Below are 23,290 nucleotides of genomic sequence, written 5' to 3'. Positions count from 1 at the left end.
GGCAAACTGAGGAAGACCATTATAACCCAAAGGAGAACAAGATTTGTTTGGAGATTACTTTTTGTACTTCTAAGTATGCATACTCCATGCACAAAGCATGCAACCATAGGATTAACCTGACACAGTTAATGTGATAAACATACACATGTAATAATAATTTATTCCAAGTGTTTGATACTTTAAATACTCTAACACATAGCAACAGACATTTACATTTGCTTAAGAAAAAGTTAAAATAAAATATAATTTTATCTAAAATAAATATGTAGTCCCTATCTAATTTGCATTACAAATTTTGGAGCCCATCTACTGGCAATGAGATATATTTTATCTTAAACCAGTTCCTAACTGACTTCAGGTAAACTGAAATAAGCCTAATTTAAACCAAAATAAGAGCATCTATACAGCATATCACACTAATTTTAACTAAATCAGTTTATAAAAGCCTCACACCTTGAGTTAAACTGGTGAAATTCTGTGTTTAGGCAAAGCTTTAGATTTAAAATCAATTTGCCAATGTGTCAAAAGTGTCAGATAATGGGCAACAATGTTTTACATATTTGTATACCAATACTGATGTGCCCCAAAATAATTAGACTACCAAAATATTTTGGAACATATTAAGTTATTTACCTTAATACTACCAAGTCCATCATTATTCTTACTACACAAAAGCAATTCCTATAACTGATGATGGATACAGACAGTTTTCTGCTTATAACTTTAATTTTGGCAAAGCATAGGATTGCCATTAACTGGAAAGCAGAAGCAGGAGCAGGTTCAGCTATTTTAAAAAGATCCTATCTTTGAGAAAAGTTGCTACTGGAAATATATTCATATATTATTTATATAAAAGATGTAATTCTGAAAGGTAGTAAACAGATTGGGATAAATTCTGACCCCACTGAAATCAAAGGGGGGTTGCCACTGACTTTAGTGAGGCCAAGATTTCACCCATTGAATTTATTATTATTTGTATTACGGTAGTCACAGACCAGGACCCCACTGTGCTAAGCATTGTATAAACACAGAGGAAATTTGGAATTCCTAAATTGTATGATTGTGACAACTTAATTTGGATCCAATTAGGTTCACATGGTCTACATTTAAACAGTAACTATACAATAAAAGAAAACAAACACACACTCCTATGTTGTCTATTTGGCACTCAGTGAGAATCATAGAAATGTAGGCTGGAAGAGCCAGACCTCTGTGCTGAGGCAGGACCAACCTAGACCATCCCGACAGGTGTTTGTCCAACCCGTTCTTAAAAACATCCAATACTGGGGATTCCACAACCTACTTTGGAAGCCTATTCTAGAGCTTAACTACCCTTATACTTAGAATTTTACCTTAATATCTAACCCAGGGGTAGGCAACCTATGGCACAGGTGCCGAAGGCGACACGCGAGCTGATTTTCAGTGGCACTCACACTGCCTGGGTCCTGGCCACTGGTCAGGGGGGCTCTGCATTTTATTTAATTTTAAATGAAGCTTCTTAAAGATTTTAAAAACCTTATTTACTTTACATACAACAATAGTTTAGTTATACATTATAGACTTATAGAAAGAGACCTTCTAAGAACGTTAAAATGTATTACTGGCACGCGAGACCTTCAATTAGAGTGAATGAATGAAGACTCGGCACACCACTTCTGAAAGGTTGCCGACCTCTGATCTAACCTAAGACTCCCTTGCTGCAGATTAAGCCTATTACTGTATATACTCGTTCATTAGCCCGTTCGTTTATAAGCCAACCCCCCCAAATGCAGAGGTAAAAATAGCAAAAATCGTATGACCCTTTCAGAAGCCAACCATATATTTCAGGGGTTGGAAAACTTGAGCACCCGGCCCGTTGGCTGGGAACGGCGAACCGCGGCCACAGGGAGCTGAGGGGCTCCATGCCTGCAGACGCTCCAGGTAAACAAAACGACAATGTATTAGATATTCAATTCAATGATTCCATAGAGCAAGGGTCGGCAACCTTTCAGAAGTGGTGTGCCAAGTCTTCATTTATTCGTGGTAATTTACGGTTTCGCGTGCCAGTAATACATTTTACATTTACAGGGGCCGGTGGTTGGGACCCCAGGCCGGCAGCGGGCTGAGCGGCTCAGCCCACTGCCGGCCTGGGGTTCCGTCCATCCAGGCCGGCAGCGGGCTGAGCGGGGCCGGCGGCGGGGACACCAGGCTGGCAGCAGCGTGCCACAGTAAATCAGCTCGCATGCCGCCTTTGGCACACGTGCCATAGAGTTTAAAATCATCAAATTTTGGTGTAGACCCATTTATAAGCCGACCCCCGCTCTTTGATGCATCACTTTTTTACCAAAAGTATTCGGCTTATGAATGAGTATATACGGCACTTTTTGTCCTACCTTCAATGGACATTGATTGTTTTCTATCAATCACCCTTTATAACAGTCCTTAACATATTTGAAAACTGTTATAGTTCCCCCACACACACACACAAGTCTTCTTCAGGTACTAATACCTCTCACTTACTATAAACCCAGTAAAACAACTTTACATTTGCTACTCAATTTACTTGATTAGTGGTTTGAAGAAAAAAAAAAAAAAAAAAAAAACCCACTCTAATATCTTTTAGCATACCCTACAGGTAAGCCTCATGCCCTGTGCCATTTAGAAGTAACATACTGGATGAATCGGTACAGAGGTATGCAACAGCCTCCAAATCCAAATTATAACATACCCCCTTGTCTGAAGTATTATGTAATTTTAATTAAACATTTTGTTTTTAAATTGTAGTTCAACTTTGCAATATGAAATGATGGCGACAGTAACAAACTCACTTGCCAGCGCTTTCTTTCCAGCAGCATGGTAAGCAACGATGTATTTTTTCCCATCTCGGTCCTCTGTTTTCGTCTCTAATCCAGGAAACAAGGATTTCACAGCGTGGTGAATAATAGTTCTTTTTTCTTTAGTGTCTTCAATAACCTACATTTAACAAAGAAAATTGTCTCACAAAAATGGTCCTTTTTTTGGTCTTGTGTACGTATCTTTTTGTTTGTTTTTAAACACACAAAAAAATAATTTTTCTGTTCAAAAACCAACCTTAAGAAAACATGGTCTGACTATGCTTTAAAGGACACATTCTACTTGCTATAATTAATTCATAAAGAGATATATACATAACTCCACTACAAACCTTGAATCTGATGTTTCAAAAATAAAAACCACAATGACATTTTTTAATTCACCAGTTTAATTCTTAGCCAAATTTCTCTGCCTGAATGGTGACTATATCCAAACTGTGCGTCTTTAGTGCACATCTGTATAGAAGCTATACAACTAGATGAGAAGAAATTTTTTTTAAATGTAGGAATGCTTATTAATCCCAAACCAAATTTTTGCCCCTAAATCAGCTCAGCACTTATTCATATTTGTGTTATTTAAAAATAGCCACAAAACTCTTCTTCCTCTTGTACCTTTTTTCTTCTTATTGTGGAAGATCAAATTCACTGTCTTCTATTAAATCAGCACAAGCTATCCTTGGAAACATTCTTTCATCAAAGTGCATGTTTGTTTAATCCCTTGTACATAATCATTCTATAAAATACTCATACACTGAAAACCCAAATACTGCATTAGCCCTAATCCTGCGAACACTTAGGCATGTGCTTAATTTTATGCAAGTGAATAGTCCCAGTGAAACCATGGTTAGTACTCACATGCATAGTTCAGTACACTTGCAAGTCTTTGCAGGATCAAGTCCTAAATTTACAAGTTTTCAGCATCACCTATTCTGATGTAAAGCTCAACAAACCACTTGTATACCTAGCATTTAGTTTCCATGCACACACCCATCTCCTTCCCCAAAAAGGATATGTTAGCCAAGTCCTTTGTATCGTTTTACCATTTTACCTCTATGGCAACACTGGTTTCTTTGTTCTTAAAAAGTTGGAGCTCTTCTAAATGCTGCTTGTCTTCATTTGACAAAACTGTAAATATTTCTTCTGAAGGATCCTAATATATATAAAATAACAGTAACTCACACACAGTCAGAACAAGTTTTCATTAGTGACTTAATTTAAAAAAAAAAAACAAATCTTTTAGCCATTTCTGAAAGCTACTCAGAATTTACCTCATCATCCACTGGAACAGAAAAGTCATCTAAATGGCTTATGCGCCCATCTTTTCCTATTTCATGAACGACAAAGTCTGAGTATCTAACAGAAAGAAACACAAAGGGTTAAAAAACAGACAGGGAAGACTAAAGGCTTCTGTGAACAGAATGCTATTTTCCGCTATTTTCCAATAGACTTTATTCAGTTTCTAGATTAAAATTTCAGCCATCTTTCTCCCCTCCCCAGAAAATTACCCAAAAGACACACTAGATACTTTCCAGAATCATCTTCAATCATCACTTGAAAACTCAATATGAAAATTATACCTATTTTCCCCCTCCATAGTAGAAGCACAAATATTGGTTTGTTACTGTAGAGTTATTCATGAATATTAAAACCACTAGCATTTAAAAAGAATCATAGAAATGTAGGACTGGAAGGGACCTCAATAGATCACACAGTCCAGTCCCCTACACTGAGAAAGGACTAAGTACAGTAACTCCTCGCTTCACGTTGTAGTTATGTTCCTGAAAAATGCTACTTTAAGCAAAGTGATGTTAAGCGAATCCAATTTCCCCATAAGAATTAATGTAAATGGGGGGGTTAGGTTCCAGGGAAATTTTTTTTCACCAGACAAAAGACGATATATACTGTGTGTGTATATATATATATATATATATATATATATATATATATATATATATATATATACACACACACACACACACACACACACACACACACACTATAAGCTTTAAACAAACAATTTAATACTGTACACAGCAATGATGATTGTGAAGCTTGGTTGAGGTGGAGAAGTCAGAGGGTGGGCTATTTCCCAGGGAATGCCTTACTGCTAAATGATGAACTAGCACTCAGCTGAGCCCTCAAGGGTTAACACATTGTTGTTAATGTAGCCTCACACTCTACAAAGCAGCATAAATGGAGGGAGGGGAGACAGCATGGCAGACAGAGAGACACACCTTGTGAGAGAGAGAGAGAGAGAGAGAGAGAGAGAGAGAGAGAGATGCGCATTGCCCCTTTAAGTACACTGACCGCACTTTAAGTACATTGCCTTTTTAAGTAGATCAGCAAGTTGAGACAGCAGCTGCTGCGAGCAAACTCCCTCTGTCCTGAGCCCTGTTGTGTCCGTCCCGTTCCCCCTCCCCCGCTCTACGGAGATGTGGAAAGAGGGGGCAGGAGCAGGGGGGAGGAGGACACCCTGACATTAGCCCCCTTCACCTCCCCCCCTCCCCCACAGCAAGCAGGAGGCTCCCGGGAGCAGCTCCAAGGCAGAGGGCAGGAGCAACACATGGCAGTGCGGGGAGGGACAGCTGAACTGCGGGTAATTGATAGCCTGCTGGGCGGCTGCAGCACAGGGAACTTAGGGGAATGGGGAGCTGATAGGGGGGCTGCAAGTCCACCCTGGTTCCAAGCCCCCACCAGCTAGCTCCAATGGGCTGCTCTTTCTAACAGGCAGCTGCCAAACGACGTTAGAAGGGAGCATTGCACAACTTTAAACGAGCATGTTCTCTAATTGATCAGCAACGTAACAACAAAACAACATTAACCGGGACGACTTTAAGTGAGGAGTTACTGTATTATCGACAGACCATCCCTGACAGGTGTTTGTCTAACTTGTTCTTAAACACCTCCAATGACAGAGGTAATTTGTTCCAGTGCTTAAATACCCTTAGGAAGTTTTTCCTAATGTCGAACCTAAAGCTCCCTTGCTACAATTTAATCCCATTACTTCTTGTCCTGTCCTTTGGTTCAAAAAAGAACTAGATACATTCATGGAGGATAGGTCCATCAATGGCTATTAGCCAGGACAGGCAGGGACGGTGTCCCTAGCCTCTGTTTGCCAGAAGCTGGGAATGGGCGACAGGGGATGGATCACTTTATTATCTGTTCATTCCCTCTGAAGCACCTGGCATTGGCCACTGTTGGAAGACAGAATACTGGGCTATATGGCCCTTTGGTCTGACTCAATATGACCGTTATGTTTTTCTGTTCAGCGGTTAAGGAGAACAATTCAGCACCCTCCTTTTTATAACAACCTTTTACGTACTTGAAGACAGATATCATGTCCCCCACTCAAATCTTCAATTCTCCAAACTACACAAACCCAATTTTTTCCATCTTTCCTTACAGGTCATGTTTTCTAGACCTTTAATCATTTTTCTTATTCTCCGCTGTACTGTCTCCAATTTGTCCACATTTTTCCCACACAATACTCCAGGTGAGGCCTTATCTGTGTTGAGTAGAGTGGAAGAATTACTTACTTCTTGCTTACAATACCCCTGCTAATACACCCCAGAATGATGTTCACTTTTTTTTTTTTTTTTTTTTTTTTTGGCAACAGTATTACACTGTTGACTCAATGTATTTAGTTACTTAGTTTGTGATCCACTGTAACCCCCAGGTCCTTTTCTGCAGTACTCTTTCCTAGGCAATCATTTCCCATTTTGTATTGGTGCAATTGATTATTCCTTCCTAAGTGTAGTACTTTAAATTTATCCTTATTGAATTTCATCCTATTTAATTCAGAACATTTCTCCACTTTATCAAGATCATTTTGAATTCTAATTCTGCCCTCCAAAGCGCTTGTAATCTCGGTATCATCCAGAAACTTTATAACTGTACTCTCTATCCCATTATCCAAATAATTTATGAAGAAATTGAATAGAACCAGACTTAAGACAGATCCCTATAGGACCCCACTTGACATGCCTTTCCAGCTCGATCGTGAACCACTGATAACTACTCTGAGTACAGTTTACCAGTCACTAGTGCACCCACCTTATAGTAGGTTCATCTACAAAGGTATCAGAGAAGAGAAAGAGTATATATAAATTAGGAAAGAAAGGGAATGTAAAAAAAGTTATTTGAAATTACAGGAACGGTGCAAGTGGACATTAAAAAAAAACAAAACAACAAAAAAAAAAAAAGAGGGTGTATGTCAATTCTTGAGCCTTCCTTTACAGATCATCTATTTACCCAAGATTTTTTATAAACAACAGTAACAAGATAATTTGATCTCTATCTGTCATTCACACAAAGAAGCAAGCAGCCTCTCCCTACTTCCCAACAAAGGTAAGAGCAGATCACTGTTGTGAATCTTCATGCTACTGAGGCCTCCTTATTTAATCAAATATACTATAACATTTATTAGTGTAATAAGTAGCTAACTAGGCTCCTCATGTAGATGAACAAAGTACATTATATAATGTATTCTTTGAATTGGTTGATTACTTGCTAAGTTGCAGAGCTCAGAAATTTACTCTCTCACCCCTAGTTGTTAATAAGAATTTCAAAGATTCTACTGTACTGTTATTTCATGAATTAGTACATTAACTCTGTCACTTCAACCAACGTTCTTCAGTGCTAGCAGTACATTATAGCTCAACTCATTCTTTTCCCAGGGAGAATGAGTCAGATTTCTGTTCACAGTTCTGCGGGTGGAAATACAGAGAACTCCACTGAAGTAAGAGTTCTTCTGGATATTCACTAAAGTAGCAAAGCAGATTCTGATCCAGTCTTTTAAAAAAGAAAAAAAATAGAAAAAGAGAGACAGTGAATTGGTGCCAATAGAGGGAACATAAAGGACTTTCTTTCTACATTAGTAAAGCCAGGATAAGTTGTATTTTCTAAAATAAGAATTTTAGAACAGCTGAGAGAAAAAGCTGTCAACTGATTGTGAAATGCTGAAAGTAAGATGGGAAAATGAGGCTTCACTGTGAGATGTTTCTATTGCATTACATCCAAAATCCACACATGAACGTATCACACCTCTATAAAGTCACGTCAGTTTGGCAAAATACCTTCTTTATTATTTTCCCATAGACACTATGGTGAAGGACACATTACAAATACCTCAGTTAGATATGCTTATAAAAGTCACAAGGGTCAAAATGGGGGGGGTGGAAGGACCATAATGAGACTGCAAACATCTCTGTCAAGACAGTATCAAGGTTATGTTTTGCCAACTGAGTTTAAACGTAGAGATGTGATGAATCCACATTTTTTAATTTGAACAAAACTATCAAACACTTCTCACTGGTATTCACCCAAAACTGAATACAAGTATGTGAGGCTGTCGTTATCTTGCCAGATCTCTCAAAAGAAACATCTTTCATATGGATAAGGAATAGCACCAATAAATAGGGATAACAGAGTGTCTTTTTTTGAAGATTATGTTGTATCTGCAGTTTCAGAGAAAAAGTGCATAACAATGTCTATTTATGGTAAAACTATGTACATACAGGATGACTAATTTGAAACTGATTAGGCAAAAATATGTTTAAGTGATTTGCTGAATTGGTGCAATAATTTGTGCACTGTTTCTTCAGAAAGGTTTTGAATTTATATTTTGAGATTTCTGGTGAAAGACAATATTTATTTTAAGTAAGAGTTAAGAATGCGGTGTTGTAATGAAATAAGAATAAGGAGTTTATTATGTAGGCAGTGTGATTTGTGATATCCTCAATTATTTTCAAGTTCTTTAGGTTTGTACATAATGTTATAACTGTCAAGATTTATAAATTTTAGCACCAGAAGAGACTATCAGATTATCACATAGCAACTTTAACTTGTTTTTTCAAAAGTTTTTTGACTTTGGGATCATAAATATTTTGTCACGTCTTTTACATAGGTTAGCGGTACTTTTAGTGTGCATAGTACGTATTGTAACTAGATTGTATATTTTGTAAACAGTTGGCCGAAAGTAAGTCAAATTGCAAATTAATATAAGATTATCTTCCTATCATTTAGAGTACCTTTTCTCAGTTTTATTCAGCAGAACACAAACACTTTAGAAAGGCACCAACCATGTACAAATTGAAGCTTTCTCAGAGCCCTAGTTTTAAGAAAAGAAAGCAGTGAAGCACACCTGCAGATAATCCTACTGTATGTTGATACGTGTTGGTGTTATACCAGAGATGATGGTATCTGACTCCTCGGCTAAACAGAGAAGGAAAATGGGGAATAATTGCTAATACAAGGAATTAAAGTACAGCGGATTGCAAGATGAAAAGTTACCTCTCTTTTAAGATTCCAGAAAACCCTTTGTGAGAGCTAACAAACTTTGTAATGCCAACATCAAGTTCTATTAGACCATGCTTCATCATGTCTGCAAAGCTCTCTGGGTCCCCTTCTTCATCACTTTCCTCAAGTTCATTATCTTCTTCCTCACCTTCTTCATTCAGGATTATATCATCTTTCTTGTCCTCAAGCAAAGGTTTCCCAGGTTGTTCAGTTACAATGTCAATGCTTTGCTCAGAATTGCTCCCTGTCTTAGAAGGCTCTTCTGAGATCTTTTGCCTTTTAATTTCATCCACATTAGCCACATCGTCCTCAGAATGAGGTCGTTTCAAGGAGGTCATTTCTACAGCTTCCATGTCGAAAGGCACAGAGTGGTACAAAGTCCTGGGGAGGAGGGAAAGGACGATTTAAAATGGTGTATTTCCAAATCTTTTTGCTTTTTAAAAAAATTATATTTTTAAACATGCAACACACACAAACCAAACAAAAAGCAGCAAATTCTACATCAACTTATACCTGGGCAACCCCAGATTCAATGGATTTGCACAGGTGTAAGTTAAACTACATGCAAAGATGTATGTACCAAGCTACCAAGAAGATCTACTGAGTTTGCCGAGTGTTCTCAGTAGAGGAACAATGCAGGGAAGGGGGAGTAAAGGATTAGGATTAGAGATCCTGAGAAAGACAGAAAAAGCGTTCCTGACAAACAATACATTGTGTCAGGCTCAGGCCTGGTCTATACGTAAAAGTTTTGCTGCATAGCTACGTTGATACAGAGGGTCAGGGGGAGGGGGGAATCACACCCCTAACCAACATGGTTGTTCCGGCAAAAGCCAGGGCTGGCCTTACCATGAGGCGAACTGAGGCGGCCGCCTCATGTGCCAGACTGTGGGGGAGTGCCACTAGGACCCAGAGTGTAGAAAATTGTGTCTGCTGCTGGTGCATATGTATTCTATCTGCTCTAGATGCACAGAGATGGTGGAGTGCTGTGCTGGAGGAAGGAGAGCACAAGAGACATAACAGGCAGGCAGGAGAAAAGGTGAGAGGAAATAACAGAAAGCAGCAGGAGCTGCAGGGAGAGAGAGGAGGGGGGACCTCTTATGTACCTCCCTAGCACCCCCAGGAGCCTGGAGTGATTAACACCAGCTTCCCAGGGAGCTTTCTGTTTCCTGCTGCTTCCCTGAACCCACTTGAGGAGAACAGGCAGTCAACTGAAGTAGCAGGAGCCAGTTAGGCCCTTAAGACGCTGATATCTTCCCTCACTCAGGCCCTGCTTATTTGTCCCCTTCAATTGAGTGTTGAGAGGCACTATAGCTGGCACAGAACAGCAGTCATGAGTGAAAGAAGAAAACGCCCCTCTGGGGCAGCATTCAGAAAAAGAAAGAAAGCAAAGGAAGCTTTTCTGTCTAAGCAGGAAGGAGCATTCCTGAGATAACTAGACACAAATGTTCACGGTGAGCCTTCCGGCCCCACCAAGGATGTGAGTGGTGAGGAGATGCCTGATCTTCCAGTACTTACAGTGCAGGTGACCTGGCAGCTACTGCAGCATCCATATCTCCATTTCAAATGGATGTAACCATTCACATTCCTGAAGAAAAGTGTAGATCAGAGAAGAGTGTGGTGGAGGCGCAAGAAACAGCTGCTGCTGAGTTTAGTTCCTTAAGTCTAGATGATCCAGGACTGTGGACCCACTTGAGCAGTAGCCTGAGGGACTTCTTTGTAGGGCATGGGCCACAGCAAGTGAAAAACTTCATGCTCCCCAAAGACAATGAAAATAGAAGTTTCCATCCAACACATTACTGGTGTGAAATCCCCAATGGTGACAAAGTGGAGAGGCCATGGCTTATGTACTCAAAAACCCAGAATGCTGCATACTGTTTTTGTTGCAAACTCTTCCAGTCTAATGTTCCAGCTACATTGGGTTCTACAGGAATAAAGGACTGGAAAAATCTGGCTAGAAATCTGGCATGCCATGAGAAGACAGCAAATCACCAGAGAGCATTCCATAGGTGGAAAGAGCTTGAGATGAGTCTAAGGTTAAAGGCTACCATAGATGATCAGCATCAAGAGAAGATTGCATCAGTCTCTTTACTGGCAAAATGTTCTGAAAAGGCTCGTTGCCATTGTGAGAAAGCTTGCTACCCAAAACCTAGCACTGCGTGGCACTTCAGATCAGCTGTATGTGCCAAACAATGGAAACTTCCTTAAAATTGTGGAGCTGATGGCTGAGTTTGATGCTGTACTCCAGGAGCATCTAAGAAGAGTCGCCACCCAAGAAATGTACACACACGACTACCTTGGAAAAACAATTCAAAATGAGATCATACAGTTACTGGCAACAAAAGTCAAACAGAAGATTGTGGCAGATCTGAAGTCAGCAAGATATTACTCTGTTATTCTGGACTGCACACCTGACATCAGCCATACAGAACAAATGACTTTAATGGTGCATTTTGTAACAACAACAGAACCTAGTGACAATGTCCCTGCAATGGTGACTGTCAGAGAGCATTTTCTAGAATTTATTGACATTGATGATACTGACAAATATGCTTCTTAAAAAGCTGGAAGATACGGGATTTGCGATAGCGGACATGAGAGGTCAGGGCTACGATAATGGTGCCAACATGAGAGGAAAAAACAGAGGAGTGCAGACACAGATCCAAGAGTTAAACCCTCGATCTTTTTTTGTCCCATGCAGTTCTCATTCATTGAACTTAGTGGTCAGTGATGCAGCATCAGCTTCTAGTGAGGCTGCTGAATTTTTTAATGTAATTCAAAGCATCTATGTATTTTTCTCTACATCAACTCATCAACGGCAAATTTTGAAGCAACATCTGGGAACATCCTCTATGACACTGAAACCATTGAGTGCCACATGATGGGAAAGTCGAGTGGAGGCGATAAAGCCTATCAAACACCAAATTGGGAAGATAGAGGATACCATAGTTGCCATTATGGAGGCTAATGCTATGACAGGAACTGTTCATGGGAGAACAGTGGCAGAAAGAAATGGAATCACAAGAAACATACATAACTTCACATTTCTGTGTGGCTTAGTACTGTGGCATCCCACACTGTTTGAAATAAATGTTGTAAGCAAGAGACTCCAAGGTGTTGACCTTGATATATCTGGAGCAATGGAACAACTGGACAACGCAAAGTCATACCTACAGTCTAACTGGTCAGATGAGGGATTTCAAAACGTTCTGAAGAGTGCACAGAAGTTGGCAGAGGAACTTTACACTGAAGCTATTTTCCCACTCATTCAAGAATACAAGAGTCACCGAGGAAGACGACATTTTGATTACGAGGCACGGGATAATCCCATAAGAGACCCCAAACAACAATTCAAAGTTGAATTCTTTAACCAGGTGCTAGATTGTGCAATACAGTCAATTGAAGAACGTTTCATGCAGTTCAAGGAACACAGCGTATATTTGGGATGTTGTATGATATTCCCAAACTCCTCACTATACCAGAAGAAGACCTACACCAGCAATGCAGGGCACTAGAGACAGTGTTGACACATGAGGATATGCGCGATATTGATGTGAGTGATTTAGGTGATGAACTGAAAGCCCTTTCAAGATACATTTCAGCAGGATCAACTCCAAAGGCTGTTCTGAAATATCTGTGCACAAATAAGATGACCACCCTCTTTCCAAATGCTTTTGTTGCTCTGGGCTTACTTCTAACACTTCCTGTAAGAGTTGCCAGTGGAGAACGCAGCTTCTCCAAGCTGAAGTTAATAAAAACACATCTACGCTCCACAATGACACAGGAGAGGCTGGTCGGCCTTGCAACCATCTCAGTAGAGCATGAGCTGGCCCAGACTGTGGACCTTCAGCAGGAAGCAGTTCAAATCTTTGCAACCAAGAAGGCACAGAAAGCACCACTTTGATTATTCAAACAGCTAAAAATGCCAGTGTTTACTATGCAGACAAGAAAAGTTACATTTGCTGTTCAGGGGTTTGACAGTTAAGTGTTACTTAAAATTTTTGAACAAGGCATTTTAAGTTGATAGTTCTCTTTTATTGGGTTAGGTAGCAGAAGAGTACCATGAGAGGAGTAGAACAGGAAGAAGGCAGAATTGAGACCTTTCAAAGTTTTGGCCCAAGCGAGGGGGCATGGGGGCATCATTTGAGCTCCCCCGCCTCAGGTGCCAAAATGTTGTGGGCTGGCCCTGGCAAAAACCCTGGCATAGATGCAGTTATACTGGCAAAAAAGTCCTTTTGCCAGGATAGATCATTTCATTTAGAGAACTAGTATAGGATATACCAGCAAAAGAACTAATTTGCTGGTATAAAATGCATCTCCAGTCGGGGGGCTTTCCTGTATTGCTATCTTGGTATATTTCTACTGGCAGACATTTTCTAGTGTTGACAAGGCCTCGGACAGGAAAGGACAACTTCCAGAAAAGACTTTGGGGTTATATAAGGAAATGAGAGTGAAAGGATCAGGGAAGATTCACTGTACCCCACCAAGGGGAGAAAAAGTGTTTTATGTTTGTCTTTATGAAAGACAGGGGAAGGAAGGTGGTCACATTTTTAGGTAGCATCAGCTTTTCAAAGTTTTCCAGAACGGGTACTCCTGGAATCTCTCTCAGCTGGCACTGGAGAAGAATGATGCAACACCTCCAGCAAATCTGGCCTCTTCTCTTGGCAGCTCTCCTTTCTTCATTATTTTCAACTGCTATGATAGTGCCAGTGCTCAACTATCATACAGCTGTCCACATGGGCTTTGCTGCTGTCAATTTGGGGCCTAAGAAGCTTCTAATCCGTATCTCACTACAGCTAAATCTGACTACTTTGTATTATTTCCCTTTCCAAAAAGATTTCATCCTGTGTGCATCAATAATTCAGACACAATGGTTCAATGCGCTGCTCCCTCCCCCGACTTCCCCCCCCCTCCCCCAATCTGTATATTATTTCATCTCTTCTGTTCCCAGAAAGAGCTCCTATTCTTCTTCCTTAACTCACACAGTTCTGACCAATGAGTCTCCAGGGGTGAGGTAAAGGAAACCCTGAGTGGGGAGGGAGTGAGCAGGGAGTGAATGAAATAAACCCTGGAGGGCTGTATCTACTCACTCTTGTGGAACTGAGCGCTTGATTCTCTTCACTGACTGCTTCAGTGTTCACTTGTGGGCCAGCAGGAACAGAACTTTGGGGGCTAGAGAAGAAAGGGATAACTGTTTGAAATTATAATTAAAAAATTATTATAACACCTAGGATGTTAAATGGGTCAAAAGTTCTCCACAGATCCCAAGATCTATGGGATTGCCTCAAAGTACTTGGGAAACCCCCACAGATCTGGAATATTATGCTCCTTTCTCATTCCAGAGGAATGGGAGTATGGGGGGGGGGGGGGGGAAATCACATACCCCCACTGATTCTATAAAAACTCCACGAGCTGAAATACACAGATATTCCTAGCCCTTCTGTGCAATTTTCCCCCATGGAAGCAACAAGCTGACCCTGAACTTGTGGCTCAGTGTTTATGATGCCTATAAAAGCTCTTTCCACACTCCAGAAGGTAAATTATCACCATAAATAGAACACAAATAGAGGTAAATAAGGCACTTTACAAAGGACTTCCTAGTTCTGTGCATCATATTATAGAAAGGATATTATGTAACTGGATAACAGTTAAGATTAAAAAAGAGCACTGATGCTTAGATATACAAAGAAGCTGAAAAAATAGTTTTGTATTACTAATAAGATAAAAAACAAAAAACACACTCATAACTGGGATGCCTACAGAAGTTGGATGCCATGAAACTGTAAGAGAACCACCACAGAAACTAAGAAACAGCCAGACAGAAGAAGTTAAGAAAGGCACAGAAAACAGAAAAGACACACCACGCAGAATAAATACTAGCGAGTTAGGTGGACACACCAATGTGGACCTTTATTAACCTCAGTGCTAGCCTATAATAAATTAACTTACTCAAGTACTGCAGAATCTGCAACAGGTAACCAAATGCAAGGCTAGCTCAGATGCAAGGCTAGCTCAGGGTTTTTGATTGATTGTTTGTAGTAGTTATTTCTTTTAAGGGATTTGTATGTGAGTTTAGTGCTTGTGAAAGGTGCCAGATTAATAGCCCTGGAGATCAAAATCCCCATAACTGTACACAGAACTGGTTCCCTATATCACCCCACCAATATACACACAGATTTTTGAAGAGAGAACAAAAATCATTTGTTGCCAGTAAATAGTTCAGTCAGGTCACAAACCAATCTTCTAGAAACTTCTTCAAACATTAGATAACATCTCCCACTTGAAAATTTTAAAAATCTATACTTTAAGGAAGACTAACATTACAGGTTAGTAATCTTGTCACCTATTGAATTGTCAGCTGTCCTGAAACTGACCATAACTAGCCATGCATAATACAAGTACTCTCAGAAATTTAGACATTACAATCACTTTTCCAGCCACTACTTGTTTCTCCCTAATTAGATTTTAACATTTTCTTTAGCTCCAAATGTAAATGTAGCTGTAAAAATAAACAACCAAAAGGATTGTATTAAGTTACAAATAAATCAGAGAGAAAGTTGCTTCACAAACATTTAAAATAATCAACTCAAATGAAGAACTAATAAATAAAACAAAGACTGAAGAAACAACAAAAGTGAAACAAGAAAGGGATTGTTTATTATTATTATAAAACTATAAATAATAACAAATAATAACAAAGGAATAAAGACCACTAAAGGAAAGAGTGGAAGAAAGCAAGCAAAATAGAGGTATCAAACCATGTATTTCTTCATACCTTTCAATGGATAACAACTTCAATCCGGCCCAAAATTTAAACTTTAAAAAAGCTTTTATAAAATCATAACCAATAGAAGTGATTCTACTTTTTAAAAATTCTCATTAAAACTATTTTAAAATCAAGTTTTCTGTAACATTGAAATGCTAATATCTAGGTTACAAACTGAAATTACACCCATTTAAGAAACTGGTTTCTAAATTTATGTAGTTAAATTGGTGCGAACTCCTTGTATAGGTCCTCTTAAATAGGTTTAAGAGAGGCTGATATTGATTTAGCTTTAGTTGATTACCACAGAAAAGCTGCTCCCTTTCCCCTTTCATCCCAAACCCCTCCAGCTACCAACCATTTACATGGCAGGGCTTTTGCTAATATCTGTAGGAGATAAGAGTGTGTCTGTTAACTCAGATTCCCCCCTCCTGATGGGGGGAGGGGGCAGTGCTCACCACTTATGCATCCGAAGAAGTGGGTTGTAGCCCACGAAAGCTTATGCTCTAATAAATTTGTTAGTCTCTAAGGTGCCACAAGTACTCCTGTTATTATCACCACTTACAATGCACTGAAACCTTGCAGGGCTACAATCCACTGGGAAGCCTGCCAAAGGATGTTGACCTATTAGTCTGTTAAGTATCTGTTAGGTGTTTCTAACACTCTAAAACACACACACACCCCCAAACCCCTAGAGATTAGACTGTTATCATAGATTGCCTAGTCTAAGAACAGGGGACAAACAAATACCAATTGGAAAATGCTGTTCACCATATGAGAAAATATTTGAAAAATTAATTACTTGAGGGACTAGATGGCTCAAAACTGATTAAGAGAAAGACAGTCTTTCACTTGTACAGGTCACTAGTGAGAAAAGGTTGTTACTATTTGACAGCTGTTTGATTGTCTTAGTCCAGGTACCAGTGGACTGGTGTTCATATCACAGAGCCTGCACCCTTGTTGGCAATTTCAGTAGAGGCCAAGGTTTTACGGAGACTGAACTATCCCTTCATCATTAAAAGTATGGGGCTCTTTTATTCCTTGCCAGTGAGTAAACTTACGCTGCTGTACTTGCGCTGCATCTGTTCTGTAGATACACAGGGAAATTCAATCAGGCACTTTGCACTTTAAAAAGATAAAATGAAGAATGTTAACATTCATATGTAAAGCACAGAGCAGGCTCTCCGTCAAATGAAGCAGGAAATTAGAAAAGATAGTAAATGGTATCATGGTAGAATGATACAGGAGGATCTAGGAAGCAGATGCCTCAGTCAACTGCAGGAAACAGTGTGGCATCCATATAATTTAAACATTATACTTAGCAAGGATGGCCCAAATATTGCCCAACTAAGGGGACCATGGCAAGCTGCCAGGTGTACAATTGCTACTCCTATATTTTCAGGCCGTCGATGGAGGGGGCAACGGGCGCAACTGCCCAGGGGCCCGGGCGATTTAAAAGGGCCACTGCTGGCAGCTCAGCAAGGCTAAGGCAGGTTTCCCGCCCACCCTCACTCTGCACCACTCCCAGAAGTGACTGATGCCCCGGTGGCCCCTGGGGAGGGGGTCTCCGTGCGCTGCCCTCGCCCCAACTCTGCAGCTCCCATTGGCCGAGAACAGCGGCCAATGGGAGCTATGTTGGCGATGCCTGCAGTCAGCAGTGAGTGGCGACCCCCTGGGTCCCCACCTAGAAGCCGCTGCCAGAGGGGTGTGCCGATTGCTTTTGAAAGCCACCTGAGGTAAGCGCCGACCCCCTGACTCCCTCCTCACCCCAACCCCCTGCCCCAGCCTAGAGCCCACACCCCCTACTTCCTCCCAAAACCCACATCCCACACCCCAATTCCCTGCCCCAGCCTGATGAAATGAGTGAGGGTGGGGGAGAGTGAGCCACAGAGGAAGGGGGATGGAGCAGGGGGCAGGGCCTCAGAGAAGGGGTGGGACAGGAGCATGGTCCCAGGAAGGGGTGGGGCAGGGCAAGGGTCTTTGGGTTTGCGTGATTAGACAGTTGGCAACCCTACTGGCTGGGCATGTGGAAGCCCTAGCCGTGCCGGAAGAGCACGTCTAGCAGCCCGCTGGGCACCAGCACTGCCCAAACGTCAGGCGGACTGCATCCGTGCGGGAGTGGCTTGTGCATGCGTGGGGGCCCTTTGACTGTTCGGAATTGCTGTTGGCGGGCCTGTATATTTTATAAAACAGATATGAGTTCAGTTGTGTTAATCTTTTCTAAAGAGATGCAAGTGACTAAAGATCCCAGCAAGCAATGCTCCATGCTCTGGAAACCACTTGGATCAAAAATAGAGCCAGGATGATCATTGGGAGGGATCTGAGCCCCTCATTCAGTGAGGAAGGGCAGCAGGCAGCTGATTACCTACAGACAGATTTCCGAGGGGGGTGGGGGACTCAAGGAAGGAAGGGAGGGAGGAAAACAAGGTAAGAAGGGGTGATTCCAGAGGGGATGGGATCTAAATTGAGGCTTCTGGGCCCTAGCACTGTATAGGCAATTTACACTAGAGAAGTGGGGTTACAGCAAGGAGCTTAATGAGGGTGGAGGGAAGTTTTTTTTGGAGAGGAAGTTTCATTTTGGAGTAGGAGAGTTGTTTTAATCTAGCCCTGGCCACGGAGGAGCACAAGGCAGGATCTGTCTGTACTCTGTGGGCCATGTCTCGGCACTGAAGGTAAGGGCAGCCATGGGGGTGCAGTTAGAACTCAGTGAGCCACATTTTTGTTCACCCCCGCGCAAACACGTGGCAGTGGCACCCCGCGCAGCTGGCAAAGGGAGAGGGGCAAGGGGGTATCCATGGGCCCGCCCAACACTGATGAAGAAACCGGGCACAAACTCTTCCCCACAGCCCCACGAGAGGAGTCTAGGAACCACATGGAGCGTACCAAGGCAGGAGGCTGCGCGCCTACGGGGGGAGAGGCTCCTCCCGCTTAGGGCAAACAGTCCTGCGGGGCGAGCGTCGCCCTCCGGGCCGCGTCAGCTCCCACGCTGGCGGCGGGGCAGGCAGCCCCGAGGCCGGGCGAGGCGGCGGCGGGGGACGCTTACCCGGAGCTTGACACTGCCACTGGCAAAGGAGAGCGAGCAGCAGGAGGCGGCGGCCGCAAGGAGTCAACAACATGGAGCGGGTCCCCGGCCGGAGCTGCGGGGCTGGCGCACGTGTCCGCCCTGGGCTCGGCCTCTGCAGCGGGCGGCCTCAGTCAAGGCGCTGCTGCCGCGGCTGGACTGGGCCGGAGCGCGCGTCTGTGACTGCTGCTCCCGTCCGGAGCCGGGGGAGGGCGCAGGCAGGAGACAGCCCCCTTCTCAGTGTCATCCGCCCAGCCTCCTGCAGACACCCACCCCGCCCTCCTCCCACCGAGCCCGGCCTCCTGCCCTTCGGATGCCGCTGCTGCAATGAGCCGGCTGGGCCAGGGTAAACAAGGCGCAGCGGTGCCCAGCCTCCGTTCCTGCTGCAGCCATTTCGAGGTAGCAGAGCAGCTCCTCCCCGGAGGAAGGGTTTTGCTGCGTGTTTCCCTGAGACATTTACAGTCTCCTTCTCCCTCCTCCTCCAGCTTGTTTAAAAACGCCCCCGCGCGCGCGCGCGTCAGTTCTGGGACAAAAGCAAATAATCCCCAGATGGTCCCACGTGCAGTTTATTTGTTACCCGTTCAGGCGGCGCGGGGAGCAGGGACCATCCTGGCGGCCTTGTCAGTGCTGCAGCGGGACTGTGTGTCTGTAAGACCCGTTTCTAGTATTGACTTTTGCCAATCGGATTCAGTCAAAGCCTTTTCCTGCCTTGGCGCTTTGTGGGAATGGTTTAGCCAGCACAATTTAGCTGTCGCGCAGTGCGGGGAGGGGAGGTTGTTAAAACAAACAGCATAAAAGTTTTCGAATGTCTCACTGGCATGAGCGAGAATTAGCAGGTGGACTTTGAACAATTTAACCCCGTCGATGAAGCAGTGTGAGCATGTTACGGTGTTGGCTAAAGGGCTAGTCCAGTTCCCAGTAAAGTCAGTAAGAAAACTGTCAGTCCAGAGGAGGTGGGTGAGGTGATACCTTTTATTCGACCAGCTTCTACTGGTGAGAGAGACAAGCTTTCAAGCTTACACAGAGCTCTTCTTCAGGTCTGGGAAAGGTACTCAAAGTGTCACTGCTAAATACAAGGTGGAACAGATTGGCATAAGGAGTTAACACATGTTTCAAGGGACTGTGTAAACTACTTATGCTAAACAAGCTGTTCCAACTTGTACTTAGCAGTGACACTCTAAGTGCCTTTCCCAGGCCTGAAGAAGAGCTCTATGTAAGCTTGAAAACTTATCTGTGTCACCAACCGAAGTTGGTCCAATAAAAGATATCACCTCACCCACTTTGTCTCTGTAATATCCTGGGACCAACAGGGCTAGAACAACACTGCATACAATCTAGCGTTTTTGTCTGTGCACCACTGCCCTCTCTAGCCCAGCATATAAATCAGGCACAAACCCTCAGGCTGCCTTTAAAAGGAATAAAAACACCTGCATTCAGAGCAGCAGCACCTGAGTTCTGTCCCCATTAGGGGTATGTCTCCAGTGCATTGAAAACCTGGGTCTGTGGGACATGAGCTTGTGGACTCAGTGTTTCCAAGCCTGAACTTGAGTGGCCACATTGCATTATAAGCCTGGGCTTAAAATTGCTGGACCTGGGTACATCGAGCAAGCTCCCAAGACAAAGCCTGTGTAGTTTGGGCTCTGAGGCCTGGGGTGGTGGTTTTCAGAGACCAAATGTCTATACAGCTATTCTTAGCGCTGTAGCATGAGCCCCAGTCTGTAGACCCAGGCTCTGAGACTCACTGCCATGGCATCCTGCTTTCTATATAGATGTACCTGTAGCCAGGGCCGTCCCTAGCCATTTTGGTGCCCTACGCAGCCCCCCCGCTGGGGATGTGTGGAGCCCCAGGCCTCTGTGGGGGGGAGGCTGGCCCCAGGCCTCTGGGGGGGGCAGGAGCAGGCTTGGGGGGCAGAGGGGAAACCGCCCCCCAGCTCTCACCGGTGGCACGGCTGGGAGCCGGCGGCACGGAGTGGGCTTGGGGCCAGGTTGCTCCACTTATCGCTGCCGGTGAGTGCAGGGCACCCTACCCCTGCTCCAGTCCTCAGGGGAGTGGGGGCAGGGGTGGGAAGAGGCGGGGTGGGGCAGGGCAGGGGCTTTGGGGAAGGGGTGAAGTGGGGGCAGGGCAGGGGCAGAGCAGGGGTGAGGGCCATGGGGAAGAGGCGGCGCAGGGGCTGGAGCAGCACCCAGCTGTGTAGGGCACCAGGAAATTTGGTGCCCCAAATTTCCTGGTGCCCTACACAGCTGTGTACTTTGTATATGGGTAGGGACGGCCCTGCCCGTAGCTGTGCTAACTCATGCTTACTGTACTACACAGACTTTCTGACTCAGGTCTGCGGCTTGAGCAGCATCCACACTGCAGAACTACAGAGCTTAGTCACAGTGGGACTCTGGCACTGACCCAGGTCCTGAGTGCTTGCTGACCTGATTTGTATGTGACTGGAAGGAGGATTTGGGCTCAAACCTGGGTCAGAGCCAGGGCTTAGTGTGCAGTGTAGAGATGCTAGTCAGGGACAAAGCATCCTGATTGGCTGGCTGTGGAACGATTTAATGGAGGAGATGAAACTGAGCCAAAGTCTGACTGATGGTAGAATACACTGCACAATCCAACTCCCTTGCTAAAGCTTTCTCAGTATAACCAGTCAAGAAAATAATAATAATAAAAAGTAGAGCTTTCCAGAACCCAGAAGAAATAATGTCCAGACTCCACTAGCTAGCCCTATACAGACAGCCAGCAGGCAGATCTAATTTAACTTGTTCAGCACAGAGCTACTATGGTGAGGGCCACAATAGAAATATATGAGAAATGGATGGTCAGTCAGTCATGGGTGGCCATGCATCAGTTACACTGTCCACAGTGGCCCTCTGTGAATCATATCAGATGCATCTAACATTTACTGGAATGGGGAGGGATAGTTCAGTGGTTTGAGCATTGGCTTGCTAAACAGGGTTGTAAGTTCAATTCTTAAGGGGGCCATTTAGGGATCTGGGAAATAAACCATGTTTAAATTAGGAAGATTTGAACACCATTTCAAAAACTTGCATCATGTGGAAGCAAACTATGCTACTTACTTTTAAGTTGTGTTAACTGAGAGTGTGGACAGGACTAAATACATCCTCTTTTCTGGCCTTGGTAAATGTCATCTTGCCCCTGCCCCCACCCCATTTCAAACACTGCTACTAAAATCATCTTCATGGCTTGTCAAGCCAACTACATTACTCCTCTCTTTGCCTTTCTCCAGTTGTTCCCCTTTTCACTGCATCAGACACAAACTACTGTATTTGTCTTCACTTTTAAGGCTCTTCATAGCATACCTTCACCCTATCACCTTTTATTTGTTATCAAGCCATTGATCTCTGTCTGCACTTTGCCCATGGTGCCAGCTTTCTATTCTGTATAGGTTCTTATGTATGTTCATCACAATAGTATCCAAGTACTTTCCAGTAGTGTATTAAGCAACATGACTGATATTTGTCACGTGTTTGTTCTCTCCTACTCTCCCCATGCACAGAATTGTGTGCAGTGGAATTTTTTTGTTATGATTTTTTTAAATTTGTATATATTTATTTGTTTCATAATATTTATACAGATGGTCTTTTATGTATGTTAGAGAAGGCAAGGTCAAAGACATATGCCTTGCACTTAGAGCAGAAAGTAGGGAGGTTTGTTATGGTCCTTAGTTCCTGGTGCAATTCATTCTACAATTGTGGGCCATCCCCCTGAAAAAGCTCTGCCTCCTGCACAGACAAGCTTTACCCTTGTTGTAGAAAGTTTCATGGTGTCAGAGGAGTAGAGTTGTCAATCACAGTCTTCATCCCAGAGCTTTAGCTGATATGTTAGAGACCCTGGGCCTCTAGGCCATTGAATGCATTGAAGATAGGGACTGAGACCTTGAACTTCATTTGATATTCCATGGGAAGCCAGTGTAGGGAGCAGAAGACAAGTTTGATGTGTTTGCACTGGTGGATTCACACAGGGACCCATGGGGCCCATGCCCAGGGCCCCGGGCCAATTTGGGGGCTCCCACAGGAGCACTGGAACTTGGGTAGAAGTGGGGGGGGGCACTGGAACTGTGGCCCTGTCCCCTGTTTCTCCTCTTCACCCCGGCGCCCAGCTCCCCTGGCCAAGGCAGGCAGTGGTAAGAGCTGCCCAGGGAGTCCGGTCTGCAGTGGGAAGCTCTGGACCCTCCACCTGCCCTGGGTGGGGGCCAGGGTGCCTGAGAGCAGCCCCATGCCCATGTCCCAACCCCACAAGGTGCGCTGCCCAGGGCAAGTGGAGGGTCTGGGGCCCCCCACAGCGGTCTGGGCTCCCTGGGTGGCTCTTACCACTGCCCAGCTCCGGCT

At 43.5% G+C, this 23,290-nt stretch overlaps 1 protein-coding gene across 1 annotated transcript in view; it reads right to left on the bottom strand.

Annotated features, from left to right (window-relative positions):
- The window catches only part of PUS7 (pseudouridine synthase 7), a 50,950-nt gene extending 31,946 nt beyond the window's left edge, over nucleotides 1–19,004 (bottom strand). Inside the window, 6 exon segments of the mRNA XM_065412822.1 lie at nucleotides 2,808–2,952; nucleotides 3,880–3,981; nucleotides 4,100–4,184; nucleotides 9,123–9,509; nucleotides 14,216–14,297; nucleotides 18,932–19,004. Of these exon segments, the coding sequence (XP_065268894.1) occupies nucleotides 2,808–2,952; nucleotides 3,880–3,981; nucleotides 4,100–4,184; nucleotides 9,123–9,509; nucleotides 14,216–14,297; nucleotides 18,932–19,004 (874 nt within the window).
- Nucleotides 19,005–23,290: the final 4,286 nt, after the last annotated feature.

Source organism: Emys orbicularis, chromosome 1 (assembly GCF_028017835.1).
Source record: "Emys orbicularis isolate rEmyOrb1 chromosome 1, rEmyOrb1.hap1, whole genome shotgun sequence".
NCBI classification, from domain to species: domain Eukaryota; kingdom Metazoa; phylum Chordata; order Testudines; family Emydidae; genus Emys; species Emys orbicularis.
Note: the sequence above shows the minus strand (reverse complement) of the source record. Positions and strands in the feature narration are given on the sequence as shown.